The 18,712-nt window shown below is 46.5% G+C and overlaps 1 protein-coding gene across 1 annotated transcript; it reads right to left on the bottom strand.

Annotated features, from left to right (window-relative positions):
• Window positions 1-13,963: 13,963 nt before the first annotated feature.
• ZFP92 (ZFP92 zinc finger protein) lies at window positions 13,964-16,983 on the bottom strand. Its single transcript, XM_003802581.1, has 4 exons — window positions 16,951-16,983; window positions 16,556-16,682; window positions 15,252-15,356; window positions 13,964-14,913 (listed from the first exon to the last, which is right to left on the bottom strand). Exons 1-4 carry the CDS (start codon window positions 16,981-16,983, stop codon window positions 13,964-13,966), a joined length of 1,215 nt encoding a protein of 404 aa, XP_003802629.1.
• Window positions 16,984-18,712: the final 1,729 nt, after the last annotated feature.

The raw sequence follows: 18,712 nt of genomic DNA, 5'->3' as shown, positions 1-18,712 counted from the left end.
ATACCTCCTTCCCCACCTTGCACCCAGTCACTCATAATCCCCCAGGACTGTGGCCCTATTCACTCCAATAGGCCACTGCTCCTGGGATTTACGACTGGCAAAATCAGCCAGAAATCTGAGTTTGGCAGGGGGGGGCCTTGCTTTTTTTAAATTAGGCTTCTTGTATCAGAACGTTTATTGCAGCCCAATTCATAATTGCCAGGTCGTGGAAGAAGCCCAGGTGCCCATCGTTCCATGAATGGATCAACAAACTGTGGTATATGTACACCATGGAATACTATGCAGCCATTAAGAAGGATGGAGACTTTACGTCCTTCATGTTCACATGGATGGAGCTGGAGAATGTTCTTCTGAGCAAAGTATCACAAGAATGGAAGATAAAGTATTCAATGTACACACCCCTATTATGAAACAAATTTATACCTTTTATATGAAAGCTATAAACAAATAGCCTAAGAATATAGGGAGGGGGGAGGGAGAAGGGGAGGGGGAATGGGTGGAGGGAGGGGGATTGGAGAGATCACTTCTGAGGTTTATCTTACAGGGGTACAAGTGAATCTTTCTATGAGTAGAATGTGAACGTTTTAAAACAATAACTGAGAAAATGACATGAAGGCTGTGCTGACCAGTTTGATGGAAGTATTTCGGATTGCATGCGAAAACCCCACACTGTACCCCAGAAGTGCATTAATGTACATAGTTACCATTCAATAAAAAAAAATAATAAATTAGGCTTCTGTCCATTTAGATTTCTCTGCAAGTCCTTGCATTCAGCTCTGGGCAGCAGACAAATAGCAATTTACACACAGGTGTCAATTCTAGCCTCTGCCCACCCACTGCCTTTGTCTGAGGGGATTACACCCTGAGGGTTGGTGCTCCACTTATGTAAGTTCTCTGCATTTTACTGGCGGCTGCTGTCCTGAACCTCTGTTTGCTCAGAGACGGGGCTGGAATGGTGTCAGTTTGCAGTTCAGGATCCCACTTTTGCTGTATTGGTGTTCCCCGAGCCGACCTTCCTCTCCTCACGCCTGTACCACAGTCAGCACAGAACAGCACCAGCCCTTTCCCCCTCCAAATCTCCCAAGGAGATGCCCGAGAATCTGGATTCCATAGGTAACAAATCTCCAGACTTTGGAGTGAATGGGTGGGGACTCCTTGGAATTCAATGTTGCAGGTGGGGAATATATACAGTTTTATACAGTTTTACAGTTTTATGCCTGGCCAGAGGGTGCCGCGGCACACCAGCGGGGGTAGGAGGTCCAGTTTTAAGGGGGTCTCTCCGGTGGGATAGAGTGGGAGGAAGTTTGAACTCTGCTCGCTTGTTTGCATGGAGTAAACTGCGAGCCCTTGTTGTGGGGGAGGGGACTCCTGTCCGCTTGGTGGTGGATTTCGTACCTTTTGGTTGTATTTTTGAGGTCGCAGCTCACCTCAGGAAGGTTAAAGTGTGCTCTTCAATCTTCTCTCTTGGCTCTGCTCCAAACCATCAGCTAACTTGCTAAACTTCTGTCCTTTAAGCCTCCTTCTGGACAAGAGCTTCTGTAAAAAGCTGGCTACAGTCCGCCATCTTGGCTCCGTCCTTACCAGGTACCTTCTCAATGTAGCCTGTGACTGGAGGAAAAGCACCTGGCAAACTGCAGGTTGTCTGGGCAAGTGAATTAATTGCCTTTATCCAAAGGAAAAGTAGGGATTTCTCTTAGAGGCCAGATCTTGGAGTTAGGTCCCATGCTAAATCCCCTGCAAGCAGGGAGCTAGGGTTCTAGCTTCCCTGAGTGCATTTCAAAGAGCTGTCCCCATTCCTTCAGTAGAGCCCTGGAGGAAGGTTTATGTACAGGGCTTTCAAAGATTGGCCTAAGTCTCTGGAAGGCCAGAGGAAGGATTCACAAACGGGAAATGCTCTAGGAAGCAACATGCTGTATCCTATGATAGAATTAATGTACACAATTATGATCTAATAAAAAAATTAAAAAAAAAAAGAAAGTGACAGAGAAAGATCTCCTTCCAACCCAGGAAATTTGGCAACGTTCACTTCTCTCTGAACTTTGGTGCCCAATAAGGCGGGGCTGGGCTGCAGGGGCCCCTCCTCCTCTCTCCACTGCCAGCTGCCTGCAGGCTTGGGGACATCCATCTCTGGCACTCTCATCTGTCCTGTGAGCTCACCTCTCTGGGCAACAGGCACAGGAAAGTCAGTGGAGGTGAGGACAGCCAAAGTTTGGAGGCGAGGGTGGGCAGACTGGTCACTAGCAGGCTGAGCATGACCTTCTGGCTGGCTGTCTTGCTAAGCACTAGAGATGTCTCTGTCCTGTGTCCAAGCCCGCTGCCTGGGCATGTGAGGCATTTTACCTGTCCATCAGAGAACCTGGAATGGCTGCTCCCAGAAAAAGAGCAAGAACTGCTGGCCTTTCCCAGGCCCCATGGGGCAGAGAGGAGGACTCTGCAGATGTGGCTGGGAGGGATCCAGCAGTCAGTAGAGCAGAGACTTTGCAGCAAGGGAGCTGGGTGCCAGGCCCTGGCCTCTGAAACTCCCCAGTTATGACTGGCAGAAGCGACCTCACATTCTGGCCTCACTTTTCCCATCAGTAAAATGGAGACATTACAGTGTTGTCAGAAGGATGGCTCATACCTACAGCCCAGTACACAGCAAATGTGTAGTGAACACCATCTGTGGCTGCAGCTCTCATGATTCCTGAGCCCTTGGACTAGATGCTGGGTACACACTCTTCTTGCATAGCCTCCCAGCCCCTGCATGGCTGCCCTGGCTCAGTGGGCTCCTGTATACACTAGGTGAGTAGGAGCCTCCCCAAAAGTTGTGTCCACGTCATAATCCCTGGGCCCCATTAATGTGAACTTATTTGGAAAAGCGGTCTTGGCAGATGTAATTATATTAAAGATCTTGAGATGAGGTCACCCCGGATTGCCTGGTGAGCCCTAAATTCACTCACAAGTGCGTCTAGAAGAGACACAGAGGAGAGGCCATGTGAAGATGGAATCAAGTATTGACGTGATGCTGCCACAAGCTAAAGAATGCCTGAGGCCACCAAAAGCTGGAAGAGGCCAGGAAGGGTCCTCCACTAGAGACCCTAGAATAAGCACGGCCCTGCTGATGCCTTGATCGTGGTCTTCTGGACTCCAGAACAGTGACACTGAATTTCTCTCATTTTGTCACCTGATCTGTGGTACTTTTTTAGTGCCACAACTAACAGGAAACTAACAGGCCACCTGGCTGTGCCCTTCTACTGGGCTGCTTTTCTCCTGATACCTTCCCCACTAGGCCTCTGTCTCCTCCCTGCAGGGAGACCCTGTCTGACCACTTCCTCACTTTTTTTATTGTTGGAGATTCATTGAGGGTACAAAGAACCAGGTTACACAGATTGCATTTCATGGTAAAGTCCCTGTTATAATTGTGTCCTGTCCTCAAGAGGTATGTCACACCTTCATTTTCTATGCACACAATAGGTGGCACTCTGATCCTGGTGGTCTCTCTACCTCCTTTTGGTTTGTGTCCCCTCTCTGGAAAGCAGGCTATCTCTGTGAGGGCAGGGATTGGGTCTTGTTTACTGATGTTTACCACCACCAGGCCAGGACCTGGCCCAGAGCGGTACCTCAATGTGGATGTGCTGAAGGGAAGGATAGATGAAGGCTCTTCCTTTTTATCACAACCGGGACATGTTAATGTCCTTGCTTTATAGAAAGGAAACTAAGGTACATAACATCCTAAGTGACCAGGTGGCATAAGGGCTCTAAGAAAACGCTTCTGGCATTGCTTCAAGGCCCCTGACTCCCTAAGTGAGAACTTAGACTGGGGAGAATGAGCAAAGGCTTTGAGAATCCCCAAAACAGGTTATGTTTTTTTCCTTTTGTACAATCCTGTTCAGAAAGTCAAATCTACTTTGGGATGAAGTCATCTTTGGGTATGGTAAGTTTGTAGCATCATCCCCATATGGGTGAAGTTGGGAAAATGGGAAAGGCGACTGGATCCCCTCTAGTTTGGGTGGCAGAGTTCAGATGACTGCTCTCCCAGGTTGGCTGGAGTGGAAGAATCAGCAGTGCTGGAATCCAGTACTTGGGTGTGAATCTGTCACTGCTTCTTGGCAGTGAGGCTCAGACAACTCCCTTCCATCTGTGAGCCTCAGTTTCTAAGCCTATAAGCAGGGCTCAGAATGGTCCTCACCTCAGCAGCCAGAGTGCGCACAAACAGCTCAGCAGAGTACTGCCCATGGTGAGGGGTTCAAGCAAGGCCCCCCGTATCGCCACCACTGGCACTGCCCCTGCGCTGGCCCCTCTATTGCTGGCACCATTCCTTGTTGCAGCCTCCAGGCTTAAGGCATACAGGGCTGAAGGTCCATGGGTAGAAATCCAGGTGTGGGGCAGCTATGCACCCTCTCAAGGCTTTGCAGCAGTGTTTTTCAACCTCTTCTATCTCACGGCACACTTGAACCTACAGTTAAACTTCCATAGGCACACTTAAATTATGTTGATAAAAAAAGAGTAAAAAAAGATTATACTTATCGTGCTTTGAATTTCCAAAATAATTTAATCAATGGCCTTTAAAAAATTTCCCAGCACACCTAAGATCCTTTCATGGCAGAGCAGTGTGCCGTGGCACACCAGTTGAGAATCACTGCTCTAGAGGAGGGTCCTTTTTGCCTCTTCCAGCTTCTGATGATTCCCATTCTGTGGGTTGTCATTTGGTCTATTGATTGTGTTCTTAGCAGTGCAAAAACTTTAATTTGACCATGTCCCATTTGTTTATTTTTGTTGTTGCTGTGATTGCTTTTGGGGTCTTCTTCATAATTTTTTTCCCTAGGCTGGTATCTATATTTTTCCATTTTTTTCTATGATTGTTACAGTTTCATGTTTGCAGTTTAAGTCTGTTATCTATCATGAATTAATTTTGTGAGCAACGAGAGATAGAAATCCTTTCAGTTTTCTGCATGTGGCTATTCACTTTTCCCAGCACCATTTATTGAATAGGGATTCTTTTCCCCAGTGTATGTTTTCTGTCTGCTTTGTCAAAGATCAGATGAGGATAGGAAGATGATTTTATCTCTGGGTTCTGTGTTCTGATATATAGGTGTAAATTACCAATTTGTTTTTACTCTTTTTTAATTCTTTTTATTAAATCATAAATACATAGATCGTGTATACATTAATGCATTTATGGGGCACAATGTGCTGATTTCACATAGAATTAGGAATGCTTACATCACACTGGTTAATATATACCTCATCTTGTTTACTTAATTTACTTTTTTTTTTATTGAATGGTAACTGTGTACATTGATGCACTTTGGGGGTACAGTGTAGTGTTTTCACACACAATCCAATACACTTCCATCAAACTGGTCAACATAGCCTTCATGTAACTCTCTTAGTTATTGTGTTAAAACATTCACATTCTACTCATAGAAAGATTCACTTGTACCCTTGTAAGATGAACCACAGAAGTGAACCCTTGAATCCCTCTCCCTTCCCCCTATCCCCCCTCCCTCTCCCCTCCCCGTATCCTTAGGTTGTTATTAGGTTATAGCTTTCATATAAAAAGGTTTAAATTAATTTCATAATAGGTGTGTGTACATTGGATACTTTTTCTTCCATTCCTGTGATACTTTGCCTTAATTTACTTTTTTTATCAACATAATTTTATGCCAGTACCATGCTATTTTGGTTACTATAGCCATGTAGTAGAGCTTGAAGTCTGGGAAAGTGATGCCTCCTGACTTTCTTATTATGTAAGGTTGCATTGCCTATTTGGAGTCTTTTTGGTTCTACATGAAGCATGGAACTATTTTTTTCTAGATTTGTGAAAAATGGCATTGGTAATTTAATGGGGATTGTGTTGAATATATAAATCACTTTGGGCAGTAGCGTTTGAACAATGTTGATTCTACTGATCCATAAGCATAATGTTTTTCCATCAGTTTATATCCTCCGCCATTTCTTTCTTCAGTGTTTCATAATTCTCCCCATAGAAGTCTTTCACCTCCTTAGTTAAATATATTCCTAAGTATTTTATTTTTTTTTGTTGTTGCTACTGAGAAAGGTATTGTGTCTTTGATTTGATTCTTAGCTTGACTGTTTGTGTATTTGAAAGCTACTGATTTGTGTACATTGATTTTTTTAACCTGAGACTTTGCTGAATTTATCAATTCTAGGTATTTCTTGGTTGAATCTTTGGAGTTTTCTAGATATAAGATCATATTGTAATCAAAGAGCAATAGTTTGACCTCTTTACCCATTTGGATACCCTTGATTTCCTTCTTTTGTCTGGTTTCTTTGGCTAGGACTTCCAGCAGTTTGTTGAAGAGGTGATAGTGGGCAACCTTGTCTGGTTCTAGTGCTAAGCAAGAATGCTTTCAATTTCCTCCCCCTCAGAATGATGTTGGTTGTGAATTTGTCATATATGGCCTTTATAATTTTGAGTTATGTCCCATCTATGATTATTTTGTTAAGCATTCTTATAAAAGGATGGTGAATTTTGTCAAATGCTTTTTCTGCATCCATTGAAAGGATCATATAGTCTTTGTTTTTGTATCTTTTTGTGTGGTGAATTACATTTATAGATTTGCATATATTGAACTATTCTTGAATCTCTGTGGTGAAGCCCACTTGGTTGTGGTGAATTATTTTTTTGATGTGCAGCTGAATTTGATTTGCTAAGATTTAACTGAGAATTTTTGCATCTATATTTAGAAGAGGTATTGGTCTGTAGTTTTCTTTTTTAGTTGTGTCCTTTCCTGGCTTTGGTATCAAGGTGATATTTGGCTTAGTAGAATGAATTAAGGAGGATTTCTTCCTTCTCAATGTTATGAAATAATTCATGTAGTATCGGTACAAGTGCCTTGTATGCTTGGTAAAATACAGTGTGAAACCGTCTGGTCTGGGACTTCATTTGTTGGAACTTTTTTTTTTGAGACAGAGTCAAACTACATCACCCTCAGTAGAGTGCTGTGTCATCATAGCTCACAGCAACCTTAAATGCTTGTGTTTAAGTGATTCTCCTGCCTTAGCCTCCTAGGTAGCTGGGACTACAGGCGCCCGCCACAATGCCCAGCTATTTTTTTGTTGCAGTTGTTGTTGTTTAGCTGGCCCAGGCTGGGTTCGAACATACCAGCCTTGGTGAATGTGGCTGGCACCATAACCACTGTGCTATGGTCACTGAGCCTGTTGGAACAATTTTTATTGCTGCTTCAATTTTGGTGCTTGATACTGGTCTGTTCAGGAGTTCTATTTCTTTCTGTTTGAGTCTAGGGAGGTTATGTGTTTCCAAGAATTTGTCCATTTCCTCTATATTTTCAAGTTCATAGCCAGGTTTTCTATAACTTGTGGCTACTTTCCTAACTGATACACTCTGTTTGTTTCTTCCTCCATCTCATTCCCATAATCAGAGGAAATAATCAAAGCTGCTCCTGTTTTCCTCAGCTGTCCTCTGCCTGCCTGGATTGCTTCCCTCTGCCTCCTCTTATCTTGTTCTCATTTAACTCACTAGAATACTGAAGGAAAATACATAGTATATTAAGTAAAGAATATTTTCTTTGGAAAAAAGTCCCCCTAAATTAATTTGATTCTTACTTCCTTGTTATGATTTGATTTTGTTTTTCTGTCAGACTTTTCCAGAAAAGGTTTTAAAAAAATTCTTGGAATAATTATAAGTTCTCGTGACCAGTAACATAGGACACACAAGTCTGTTTTACATTATGGTCAAGGGCACTGCCAAATATGGGCTGGGCTAAAACAGAAACATTATAGGAATGAACAAATACTCCTAAGCATAGGCAAGGCATACATCTTAATCATCCTCATATCTCAGCACACAGGTAAATGTTCAGTATATGCCCGTGGGATGAATAAATGACTAAATTAGAATGCAGGGTTACTGAGAATGATTGAAACAATAACGTTAAAATCAATAAGCACGTGTAAGTATGACTCTAACAATGCGAGTCCAAGACCTGGACACTGAACTACAATCCATTGCTGAGGAATTAAAGAAGGCCCCCACGTAGAGAGACATTATATATCATGTTCATGGACTGAAAAGCTCAATACTAAGATGTCATTCCTCCCGCAAATGATTTATATTAATAGATTCAATACAATTCCCACTAGAATCCCAGTAGGCTATTTTTTTTTATAGGAATTGGCAAGGTGTTCTAAAACTCATGTGGAAATGTAACAAAGTTAGACTAGACAAAACAATTTTGAAAAAGAACAGTTTCAGAGAACTCATATTACCTGATTTCAAGATGTGTAATAAACTTACAGTAGTCAAGAGAACATGGCATTGGCATAAAGATAGACAAACTGGCTGCCTTAGTCTGCTTAACAAAATATCACAGACTGGGTGGCTTAAACCACAGACATTTATTTCTCATGGTTCAGGAGGCTGAGAAGTCCCAGATCAAGGTGTTGGCAGATTTAATTCTTGGTGAGGGCTCTATTCTTGGCTTGTATATGGCCACCCTCTCACTGTAGCCTCATATGGTGGAGAGAAGCAGCTCTAGTGTCTCTTCCTCTTCTTCGGAGGATAATAATCCTATCATGAGGGCCCTACCCTCATGACTTCATGTAAAGCTGTCATTTCCCAAGCTGCCCCCTACAATACCATCCCATGGGAGTCAGGGCTTCCACAAATGAATTTTGAGGTGACACATTCAATCCATAGCACCAACTGATGGTGAACCAGGTAAAGTCCAGAAGTAGACTCTCACACATATGGCCACTGATTTTCTGTAAAGGTGGTGCCAAAACAACTCAACAGGAAAAGATAATCTTTTAAATAAATACAGTGCTGGAAAAACTGAATATCCACGTAGAAAAAAATGAATTGTGAATTTGCCTCACCATACACAAAATGGATCACAGACCTAAACTATAATACTTCTATAAGAAACTATATCTTTGTTTTTATAAGAAAGTATGGAATAAAGTCTTAGTGACTTGAGTATTATAAAGATTTCTTAACTAGAACAAAAAAATACAAACTATAAAATAAATCAAATAAGTCTAATTCATAAATTAGACCTCATCAAGCTAAAGCAACTTCTCTTCAAAAGGCAAGCCATAGTCTGGAAAAAAGTACTGCAGAACACATATCTATCTGACTTGTGTCTAGAATTCTTACAACTTAAAAAGAAGACAACTCAATTTAAAAATGGGTAAGAGATTTGAACAGGCACTTCATCAAAGAAGATATATGGGCACATGAAATGGGGCCCAACATCATTAGCAACCAGGGAAATGGACATCAAAACTATGGGATACCACTTCACACCCACCCGGATGGCTGCTATTAAAAAGACAGACAATAACAAGTGTTGGTGAGGATGTGGAGAAACTGGAACTGTTAGTGGAACATAAAATGGTGAGCCTGTTTTGGAAAACATTTGGCAGATCCTCAAAAAGTTAAACAGTGTTAGCACATGAACCAGCAATTCCTGTTTATACACTCAAGAGAAATGAAAACATGTCCACACAGAAACTTATACACAATATTCATAGCAGCTTTAATTGTTATGGCCCCAAACTGGAAATAACCCAAATGTCCATCAACAAGTAGTTAGGTATTGTGGTCCATTCGTACAATGGGATACCGCCAGTAATAAAAATGAAGTATTGACATAAACACAACCACCTGATAAAAAAGAGGCCAGACAGATACTGCGCGAGTCCATTTATATAGAACTCAGAAAATGACACTTAATCTCTACTGACAGAAGGCAGAACAGCAATTGTGGGGAGAGGGACTAGAGGAACCATAAGGCTACTGCCTTGGGTTGGGGGATGGCATCACACATGTACACACAGGTCAAAACTCATCTAGTCACACAATTGAAAGATGTGCAGTTACCATATGCCCATTATACCTCTGTAAAGCTGTCAAAGAAAGGCTAACCATCAGGAACCTCCAGATCCACAGGCCTTTATTTTCTATGTGAATGTTCCCAGGTGGTGGAAAAAGACCAAGTTTGCCCCTCTTGAACACAAAAAGGAGTTGCTGGTTTGGTGCCTGTGGCTCAAGCGGCTAAGGTACCAGCCACATACACCTAAGGTGGTGGGTTCGAATCCAGCCCGGGCTGCCAAACAACAATGATGGCTGCAACCAAAAAATAGCCAAGTGTTGTGGTGGGCACCTGTGGTCCCAGCTACTTGACAGGCTGAGGCAGGAGACTCACTTGAGCCCAGGAGTTGGAGGTTGCCATGAGCTATGATGCCACAGCCCTCTACCCAGGGGGACAGCTTGAGGCTCTGTCTCAAAAAAAAAAAAAAAAAGGAGTTGCTGTGTCCCTCTTCAGTGTGCAAGGTCTTGAACTTGAAGCTGTCCAGGAATCCTGTATGGCTCCTGCTCTGTGAAGTCACAGACACACTGGGTCTAGCTTAAGGCAAAACAATGGCCAAGTGGGAACTCCCGAGAAAGGCAGACAGGGCCCCTTATGTCAAAGCAATCTCTTGTCAGATGCATGGGGGACTCAGCCAGCTATACCCACAGGTTGACACCTCAGGGGTGTCAGAACCATCTAGATGGCTAAAATATATAAAATCTGTGGTGGTTGTACAATAATTCTTTCATGTTTAGGAAAATTGCTCTTCATTAGGAATCAGGTAGAGTCCAAACTTTTGTATGTGGCATCCCAGGCTCTCCACACACTGGTTCCAATTGACCATTTAACCTGTCACTATCCTACAGAAACCCTCCTAGGGTCCCTTAGAACATGCCCCTCTTCCATCCATCTCAACCCAAGCACTTCGTAGCACTCCACACCCCTAGCTCCCTCTACGTCTCTTTCCTGTCTCCAGAGCTGCCCTTTGCACCCATAGTGACTGCTGCTGTCACCTGAGGGGTGGCAACACAAACAACTGGAAGGAAGTCATGGCTACGTTTCTCAGGAAACTGGTACAGTGCTTTGCTAAGGAATGTGGGGATCAGGCCCAGCCTTCCTTCCTGGTCTCAGGTCATGGTGTCCACTTGGCCTCAGGTGGCTACCCATGATCCCAGTCAGAGGAGTCTGTACCCTTGGGCAGACTAAGGCAGCTCACCTTAGTCTGGGGCCTTTCTGTCTCACCTTTGCAGGAATACTGAAGTACAAGCTCTGGGCTCTTTTGCATAATTCTGTGCTAATAGCCTTTCCTGCAACCCTGACCCCAACTGCCTATCTGGGAAGTTTAAATCTTTATAATAGCCCCTCTGCAATAGAGCATTCGTTTTAAGGGCCAGATACTTGCAGATTTTCCTTGTTTGTTTGCCAGCCAAGTAAATGGGAACAATTCCACTTGACAATGAATTCAGTCAGGATGACACACCAGATACTGTGGAGATACTGCCAGATCCATTTACATGGATCTTGAAAGGTCCAAAGTTTCCAAGGGCAAATGGGAACTCTCAGGGGAGTTCCTATGGCAAGGGGAAAGCAGAAAGGACTTTCCTGATAATTTAAGCTCTTACATTCTAGCTGTCCATCAAAAAGCAAGTGTGGGCCTTATCCCAGTTCCTCATACAGGAAGGGGAGAGTGAGCCCAATTTCAAGGCACAGTAGAAGGAAAAACAGTGTCCTTTCTGGATACTCTCTTACTCCATGCAAAACCCATTTGGCTCATACTATGTACCTGAATACTATGTGTAAAAGAAAATGACACTAATAATGACCTTGTAGTGTGAATCTAAGTAAGAGGAGCTAAATCAGACCCAGAACCAATGAACAGCAAGGTATGCCAACATATGTAATTTACCTAGGCAAGCACTGGGGACCCTGGAACTTTTCTAAAATCAGAGTGCAAGTGTCCAGCAGCTCTCCTGGCAAATGCACTTTCTGCTGAAAATGTCTGTATATCTTCTTTCCTGCATCTAGTTGTCCTTTACCACAAGTCCCAAGGTGGAAAAAGGGAGCTTAGCTCAAAACAAGAGTTGGCTTACACATTAGAACCTATGGAAGGATGTGCTCACTGTGAGACACAATTCTCTTCAGTGGGCGCTGGTGACTACCTGGCAGGCAGCACTAGAGCACTCACTTAGCAGAGCAATGGAGATGGGCACCAGTCTGTGCCAATCTGTTCCTTTCCTGGGTCAGTTGAAGAAAGTGGGACTGAAGCCCAAGCACATAGCCTCCTGCCCTCCAGGGAGACTGCTTCCTGAAGCCATGCCAGGGATTATCTGTGCTTCAGAAAAACCCAAACTTCCCAATGACCTCACAAGGGACATCAAACACACTGTTCCCAATACTTCTTTTTCTACTGGAAAACTCAAAGTTGCATATACTTTGGATTGGTCCCAGGTAAAGCTAGAGAAACTACGGTACCGAGTCTGAGTTCAGGGTGCCAGAAGTACAATATTCATTTCACACATACTTACTAAGCACTGGAACTGGGCTTAGCAGAGAGGACATGAGGACAAAACATGACATGCAGTCACAGGCTTATAGACAAGAAGGCAATCATAGGACAGGAGTCTAGGCACTGCTGAAAGAGGCTACAAGATGAGCAAGTTACAAAAACCCTGCAACTTTCCATGACATACACACACACATAAAACTTACAAACATATATGTACACGTGTGTGTATGTGTGTGTATACCCAAAACTGCTGGAGTTACCCTAGTGGTTGGCGCTCCAAGCAGCATCCTTAGAGGGAATGCTGTATTCCCAGGTTTTTTCCACACTCTCCCAATAGAAGGCAGTTTTCTGTGACCCTCCCACCTCTAGTAGAGAAGGCACAGCTCTTAGAGACCTCAGGATGGCCTCCATCTGCCTACCACCTACCTGCCCTTGGGCATTGTGTATGACAAAGCCACGTTCTCCCTTGGGAGTGGAGAGGGCTGGAAGGAGGTGGCTGCTGCCAACCAGGATGCTGGGTTAAGAGCACCAAGGGGCAGAAGGCCTGGGCCTAGCTCTGAGGACAAGATGGGTGGAACTGGACAAGGCTTGCCAGCAGCTGCTTCTGGCTCACCACAATGTCCTTGAGAACTCTCCTTGGCTTTCAATAAAGTGGCATTCTAAGGGTCTGCCCTGTTTCCACAGGGCTGATGGGCAGAGGGATGGATTGCATCATCACAGAGAAAATGGGCCAGGAGAGTGAAGAGTGCCACCACACTCATCAGGTGTCAGGCCTGGCATGGCCCCTTTTCTCCTTACTGAGGTCTTCTCAGAGGGTTGAGGGGATTCCTACTTAGGGGGTGATTCTCATGGCAATAATCTCTCATATGGCAAAAATCTCTATTTCAACTTACTTTAGCCCTGAACAGGAAAACATTCAAAGCAGCTGAACCTTCCATATTCTAAGAAATATCCTGTAAAAGTCAATGGGCGATGCCAGCTGGCACGCTCTGTCACCACACAGGGCCGCCCGAGTGCAAATTCTGAACCTGTATTGCTTTCTGTCTTGCAAATTCTGAACCCATCCTCCTAATAGTCACCAGCCCCACAGGGAGGCTGCCTGAGCAGAAGAGCAGGCAGATTTGAAGATTTAGGCCAGGGTGGCCTTTGCTGGTGGGGTTTGAGGGCAAAAGGCAGTGGGTGGGCAGGGAGAATGAAGCCAGCAGAGTGGATGGCAGTGAACATGAGCGACATGGTGAAAGTCTCCCGGGTCCTGTCCTGCCTGCAGGGCCTGGGTCAGCCATTCCCCAGAACCCCCCTGAGGAGGTGATGGGGTGGGTAGGCAGGGCTCTTGTAGAGGCAGCTGCTGGCCCAGTCCTTCCCCACCCAGCATCAGGACGGCAGAGTAATTGCTGAAGGACTAAAGTGCTTTTAGCGTTCCTTACCTGGGAACACCAACAAGTCTGTGGAGGCAAGGCCCCTCTTCACTGTAAACTCAGGTCATGCCTGCTGCACAGGGAGGAGTGTGTTGTGCTCACGTGCCTGTGCACTCGCCACAGGCACACAGGGTTGCAGGGGCAGGTCCCCAGGCACAGGCTCCATCCTGGCTCTTCTGGTGTTGCAGCTGCACCTGCCAGGGCCTGTGTAGCAGGCCAGGGAGTCAGCTGCCACTTGGCCCAGGCTGGGAGGTGTCGCTTCCCTGTGGAGGGCCTCCTGAGGCTGCAGCGCTCCTGCTGGAGCCCCGGGACCAGCCGGCAGTCCGGGTGCCCACGCCATGCACCGCCTGGTGCTTAAAGAGGTTGGCCCGGCGGCCAAAGGCCTTGCCGCAGTCGCTGCACTCATAAGGCCGCTCACCGCTATGCGTGTGCCGATGCTGGCTAAGGCCCGAGCGGCCACGGAAGGCCTTGCCGCACTCGCGGCATGCAAAGGGCTTGTCACCACTGTGGCTGCGCTGGTGGTGGATGAGCTGTGACACACCTTTGAAGGCCTTGCCGCACTGCCCGCATGTGTAGGGCTTGTCACCGCTGTGAGTGCGCTGGTGCTCGATGAGGTTGGAGCTGCGGCTGAAGGCCTTGCCACACTCTGGGCACGCATAGGGCCGCTCACCACTGTGGATGCGCTCGTGCTCAAGTAGTGCGAAGCTGCGCCGGAACAGCTTCCCGCAGTCGCTGCAGGCAAACGGCTTCTCGCCGCTGTGAATAACCTGGTGCTTGATGAGGTTGGAGCTGCGTGTGAAGGCCTTGCCACACTCAGGGCAGGCAAATGGCTTCTCGCCACTGTGGATGCGTGCGTGCTCTGACAGCGCAAAGCTGCGCCGGAACAGCTTCCCGCAGTCTGGGCAGGCATAGGGTTTCTCGCTGCTATGGATGACCCGGTGTTTGATGAGGTTGGAGCTGCGGCTGAAGGACTTCCCACATTGCTGACACAGGTAGCGCTTCTCCGCGCTGGTGGTACATGGCTGCCGACTGAGTGAACTCTGCCCGTAGCCCTGGTTGCTGCTTCGCTGTGGCAGAGGCAACCTCACCACCTGACCCCCCTCAGCAGCTCCTGGGAGTTCTGTTTGAGAGTGTGTCTGCTTTGAAATTGACGTGTGGCTCCTTATCCTGTCACCTGCGAAGGACAGTACCAGTCAGGGTCACCAGCAACAGCCCTTCCTGGGTCTCTACTGAGGGTTTGCCCTCTTCACCCTAGCCCCAAGGCAAAGGAGGAGAGAGGAGCAGGAGGTGAGCACTTGGGGTAAGGAGCCATTACATAGGCAGCCGGGAGACCCGGAGGGGACACACTGGCAACAGCAGAGCTGGTGTGATACCTGTTGCAGCACTCTCTGGGAGGTTGACATCTGCCACTAAAGGGAATCTCTCATCCAAAGTGGCAGCATCACCCTCCTCTGAAAGCTGCTGCCCCTTGCCTTTTGACTCAAGCAAGCCTGCTTAGTGCTCACCACTCACCTGTGTGCAGTCTGGTGGTCACTCCTGTTCTGTGGTTGTCTGCTACCCAGGGCCCCTCTCCTCGTTCCAGCTGGGAAATCAGGTGAGGCTTGGAGAAGGAAAATCCTGTCCATGGAAATGAAGCAGGTCAGAGCCACTGTAGCTAAGGCCAGGGTCACTCCTGAACTCTGGTCAGCCTTAATATATTCATTAAAGATATTAATCCCTAAAAAGTGCTGAGAAGGTCCAGGGAAAAGGCAGAGTCCCTCTAAGGAATCAAAGGGGCCAGGTGGGCACAGGGGCTCTTAAGTAGGTAACTTGAGCCAAAGGGACAACCACATTGTCACTTGGTCTGCAGGGAGGCTTGTGAAGAATGGGGAATCTGTGGGGAGATCCTGAGTTACAGAGGGCTGCAGCAGGGATCCCACTCTGCTTTACCATCAGATTCAGCTGAGGATCCCAGAACTCCCCTGGGAATCCCAGATCTGCCTGGTGAGGGTCAGAAAGAACTCAGGGGATGGAACTAGTCTTCCTCTGTGGGGTTTGGATCACAGAGGTACAATCTGTGGAGTCTAGAAGAAGGGGAACAGGGCTCCATGTCATGGTACAGCTGGGAAGATACCTGCAGCAAGGAGTACTCCTGCTCAGCTGCCCTGGCTGGCTGGAGGGAAGGGCCAATTCCTGGCTGTGTCTCTTGCCTGCCTCTCTTGCTTGCATTGCTCTTAGTCACTGGCTCCCACTTGCCCAGCCTGTGAATCCAGTGTTGCCCTATAACTGGCAAAACTGATACCCTTTGTATAGCAGGGCTGTGCTGGCAAAGGAAGGGAGGGCAGCCTTCTCAAAGCTGTCCCAGCTCCTTCTTGGACTTCTTGAGGCTTGAAATCCAAGTGCACACCTGGACCTCATGTCGGATTTCCATGTTTGATGCAGGGAAAGATGCTGCTATGTTCTCTAAAGTGGAATGAAGGTAAAATGCAACTACTGAAAAAAATGAATTAAGTCTAAAACAGTGCATATAGATATTCCAGTATAATCTGTGCCCATCTTTTGTAGAAAAACATTTAGTCAGTACATCAGTTTATAAGCAAAGTAAGTCTGATGAGGCATTGTTGAAATTTGCAGGCCTGTGTGTCCACCTATAATATTTAGCTAAATAGTTAGTTCTATTGAAATGCAGCTGGCCCGCAGTGCATCACTGCTCTGATGGAGAAGGGCTTTTATTCTTAGGCTCAATGTAAGCAATCAATGAGGAAACTCAGAAATAAACTGAGTCTACAGACAGAGTAGGAGGGACTGGGTATGCGTATGTTGAAGGGGTCACTTACCTAGTGACACCAAATGGCTATAGTTCTCTAGCATCACCCGCTTGTAGAGGATCCTCTGTCTGAGGTCCAGAAGCTTCCATTCTGACTTTGTGAAGTACACAGACACATCCTCAAAAGACACTGGCACCTGAAATGAGCCATTCCCACAGCTACAGGGGCCTTCATGCTGCCAGTGCCAGGGCAAACTGTCAGCAACAAAACATGGGGTACAGAGCTCCAGGGGGCATGGGAGGTTGGGGAGGCTCAGGAATGCACTTGCTCCTGGAAAGAGTTATGCACACAGGCAGGAAGCCTAGTTTGGGGGCCTCGGGGAAAGGGGGATGATACTTTGGGTGGCCCTGCACCCTGGGTGCAGAGGTTGATGGGGGTAATGGGGCAGGGACCCATCTACTCACCTTGGGTCTCGCTGTCAGGAGGATGGCTGCCATCACCAGGCCGTGGAGAAGCTAGGGAAGGGCAAATCACTCATGTGAGATAAGGAAGCTTGTATAGTTTTCCTCATCAGGTGGTCTGAGCAGGGAAGGGCCTTGCTGAGAGAGTGGATGAGCAGGAGGGAATGGGAGGGCCCTTTTCCTAAGAGGCCTATGGCTCAGTGTCCTGGACATCCTGTGGGGCACAGCAGCCACATGCAGCTTCCTTTCTAGGAAAGCCTGTGGCTTTCTCATCCTCATGGCTTCCCTGCGGGCCTGACTGTCACACGTATGTGTGATTTTCTGGGGCTTCTCTAACAAAGAACCATAACCTGGGTGGCTAGCAAAACGTGTTTATGCTCTCTCAGTCCTGGAGGCCAGGATATAGAGATAAGCACCCCATGCTCAGACATGGCAGTTTGCTTCAATGTGCTCCCCCAGGAGATTGATTCTGAGAAAGATTTCTTCAAAGATGGAGCTTCTGCACCTGCCTATAGATATGCAGGAATATGCAGAATAACTCTCTTTAGAAATCCTGGAGAATCAGGGCGGGGTGCAGCTGGGAGTTTGAATACATGTCCTTAAGCGTTGGGTTCTGTTCTCTGTCTTCTTCCTTCATTAACATTATAATCTCTAGTTTCGGTTTGGGCCAGCAAGAACAGTCAGTCTCCTTTATGTTTTTACTCTAAACAAAATCAATTGTATATGTGTTCCTCAGCCTTCACACTGAATTGTAATCTTAATGGTAGCTTCCTAATGTTACTTCACTTCTTTGTATCTGTGTTAAATTCTTACTGAATGTTTGAAAGTATATAAGATAATCAGTCAAGTTAGGCCAGGTCGCTGACAGGAGTGAGTCTCGACCTCCCTTCAAATCAATCATCCCGTCTGCAGTTCCTTCTCCCTGCGTCTCCGATCAGAGGCTCCAAGAACACTTTCACCAGGACCCCAAGATCCAGGTGCTGGTGGGGCCCCGCTGCCTCAGAAGGTTCCCTCTTTGCCTCTTCCGGATTTCCCTTCCTGTCAGTATCCCAGTCTGTGCCTCCATCTGCACATGGCCTTCTTCCCTCTGTGTGTCTTAGAAGGATCAGGGCCCATCATACTTTAGTATGACCTCATCTTATCTTGGTTACAACTGCAAAGACCCTACTTCCAGATAAGGTTACCTTCATGGGTACAGTAGATGGGACATCAGCATATCTTTGGGGAGACACAAAGCAGCTCATAACAGGTTCCCCAACTGAGCTCCCGTGCCTGTTTCTTCCCAAGCAGAGGACCTCAAGCTGGGGCAGCCAGGCCCACTCCTCATGCTGGGGCTTGCCCAGCCAGGCTTTCAAGGCAGCCTGTTCCTTCTTTCCTTTCTTCTTTCCTTTTCCTTCTCTTCTCAGCTCTCTTCCTTCTCATCTGGCCAGCACCCCTGATCCCAGCCATTCCTGGAAGCTCCACTGCTGGCCCATTTTCCTCTCAGGCAGGGGTTCTTATAGATAATTCCAGAACACACATGCAATCTCCACCTAGGAAGTGAGACGTACTATAAAGGCAAAGAGGAAGAGCAGCAGGGGATCCATGCAGAGATGCAGTCAGGCCAGACCAGGAGGTTGCAAGTGGCTAATAAAGGGGCCCAACAAAGGCCTGAGCCTGCTGCTCACAGTGCTGAAAACTAAGGGGACAAAGGCAAGGCCCCTATGAGGACATGGAGCCCCATCTCATGTTGAGGACACAGGGAGCATGGCATTGACAAGGCAGT

Source organism: Otolemur garnettii, unplaced genomic scaffold (assembly GCF_000181295.1).
Source record: "Otolemur garnettii isolate 467f Iridium unplaced genomic scaffold, OtoGar3 scaffold00249, whole genome shotgun sequence".
NCBI classification, from domain to species: domain Eukaryota; kingdom Metazoa; phylum Chordata; class Mammalia; order Primates; family Galagidae; genus Otolemur; species Otolemur garnettii.
This window is presented reverse-complemented; position numbering and strand designations above follow the sequence as displayed.

Excerpts from the sequence above, each read along its gene's own strand:
- ZFP92 (XM_003802581.1), bottom strand. The coding sequence starts at position 16,983 with ATGGCAGCCATCCTCCTGACAGCGAGACCCAAG. Across the intron at positions 16,683-16,950 it reads TCCTGACAGCGAGACCCAAG|GTGCCAGTGTCTTTTGAGGA; the intron begins GTGAGTAGATGG and ends GGCTCATTTCAG. Across the intron at positions 15,357-16,555 it reads TAGCCATTTGGTGTCACTAG|GATTTTCCTTCTCCAAGCCT; the intron begins GTAAGTGACCCC and ends TTCCATGGACAG.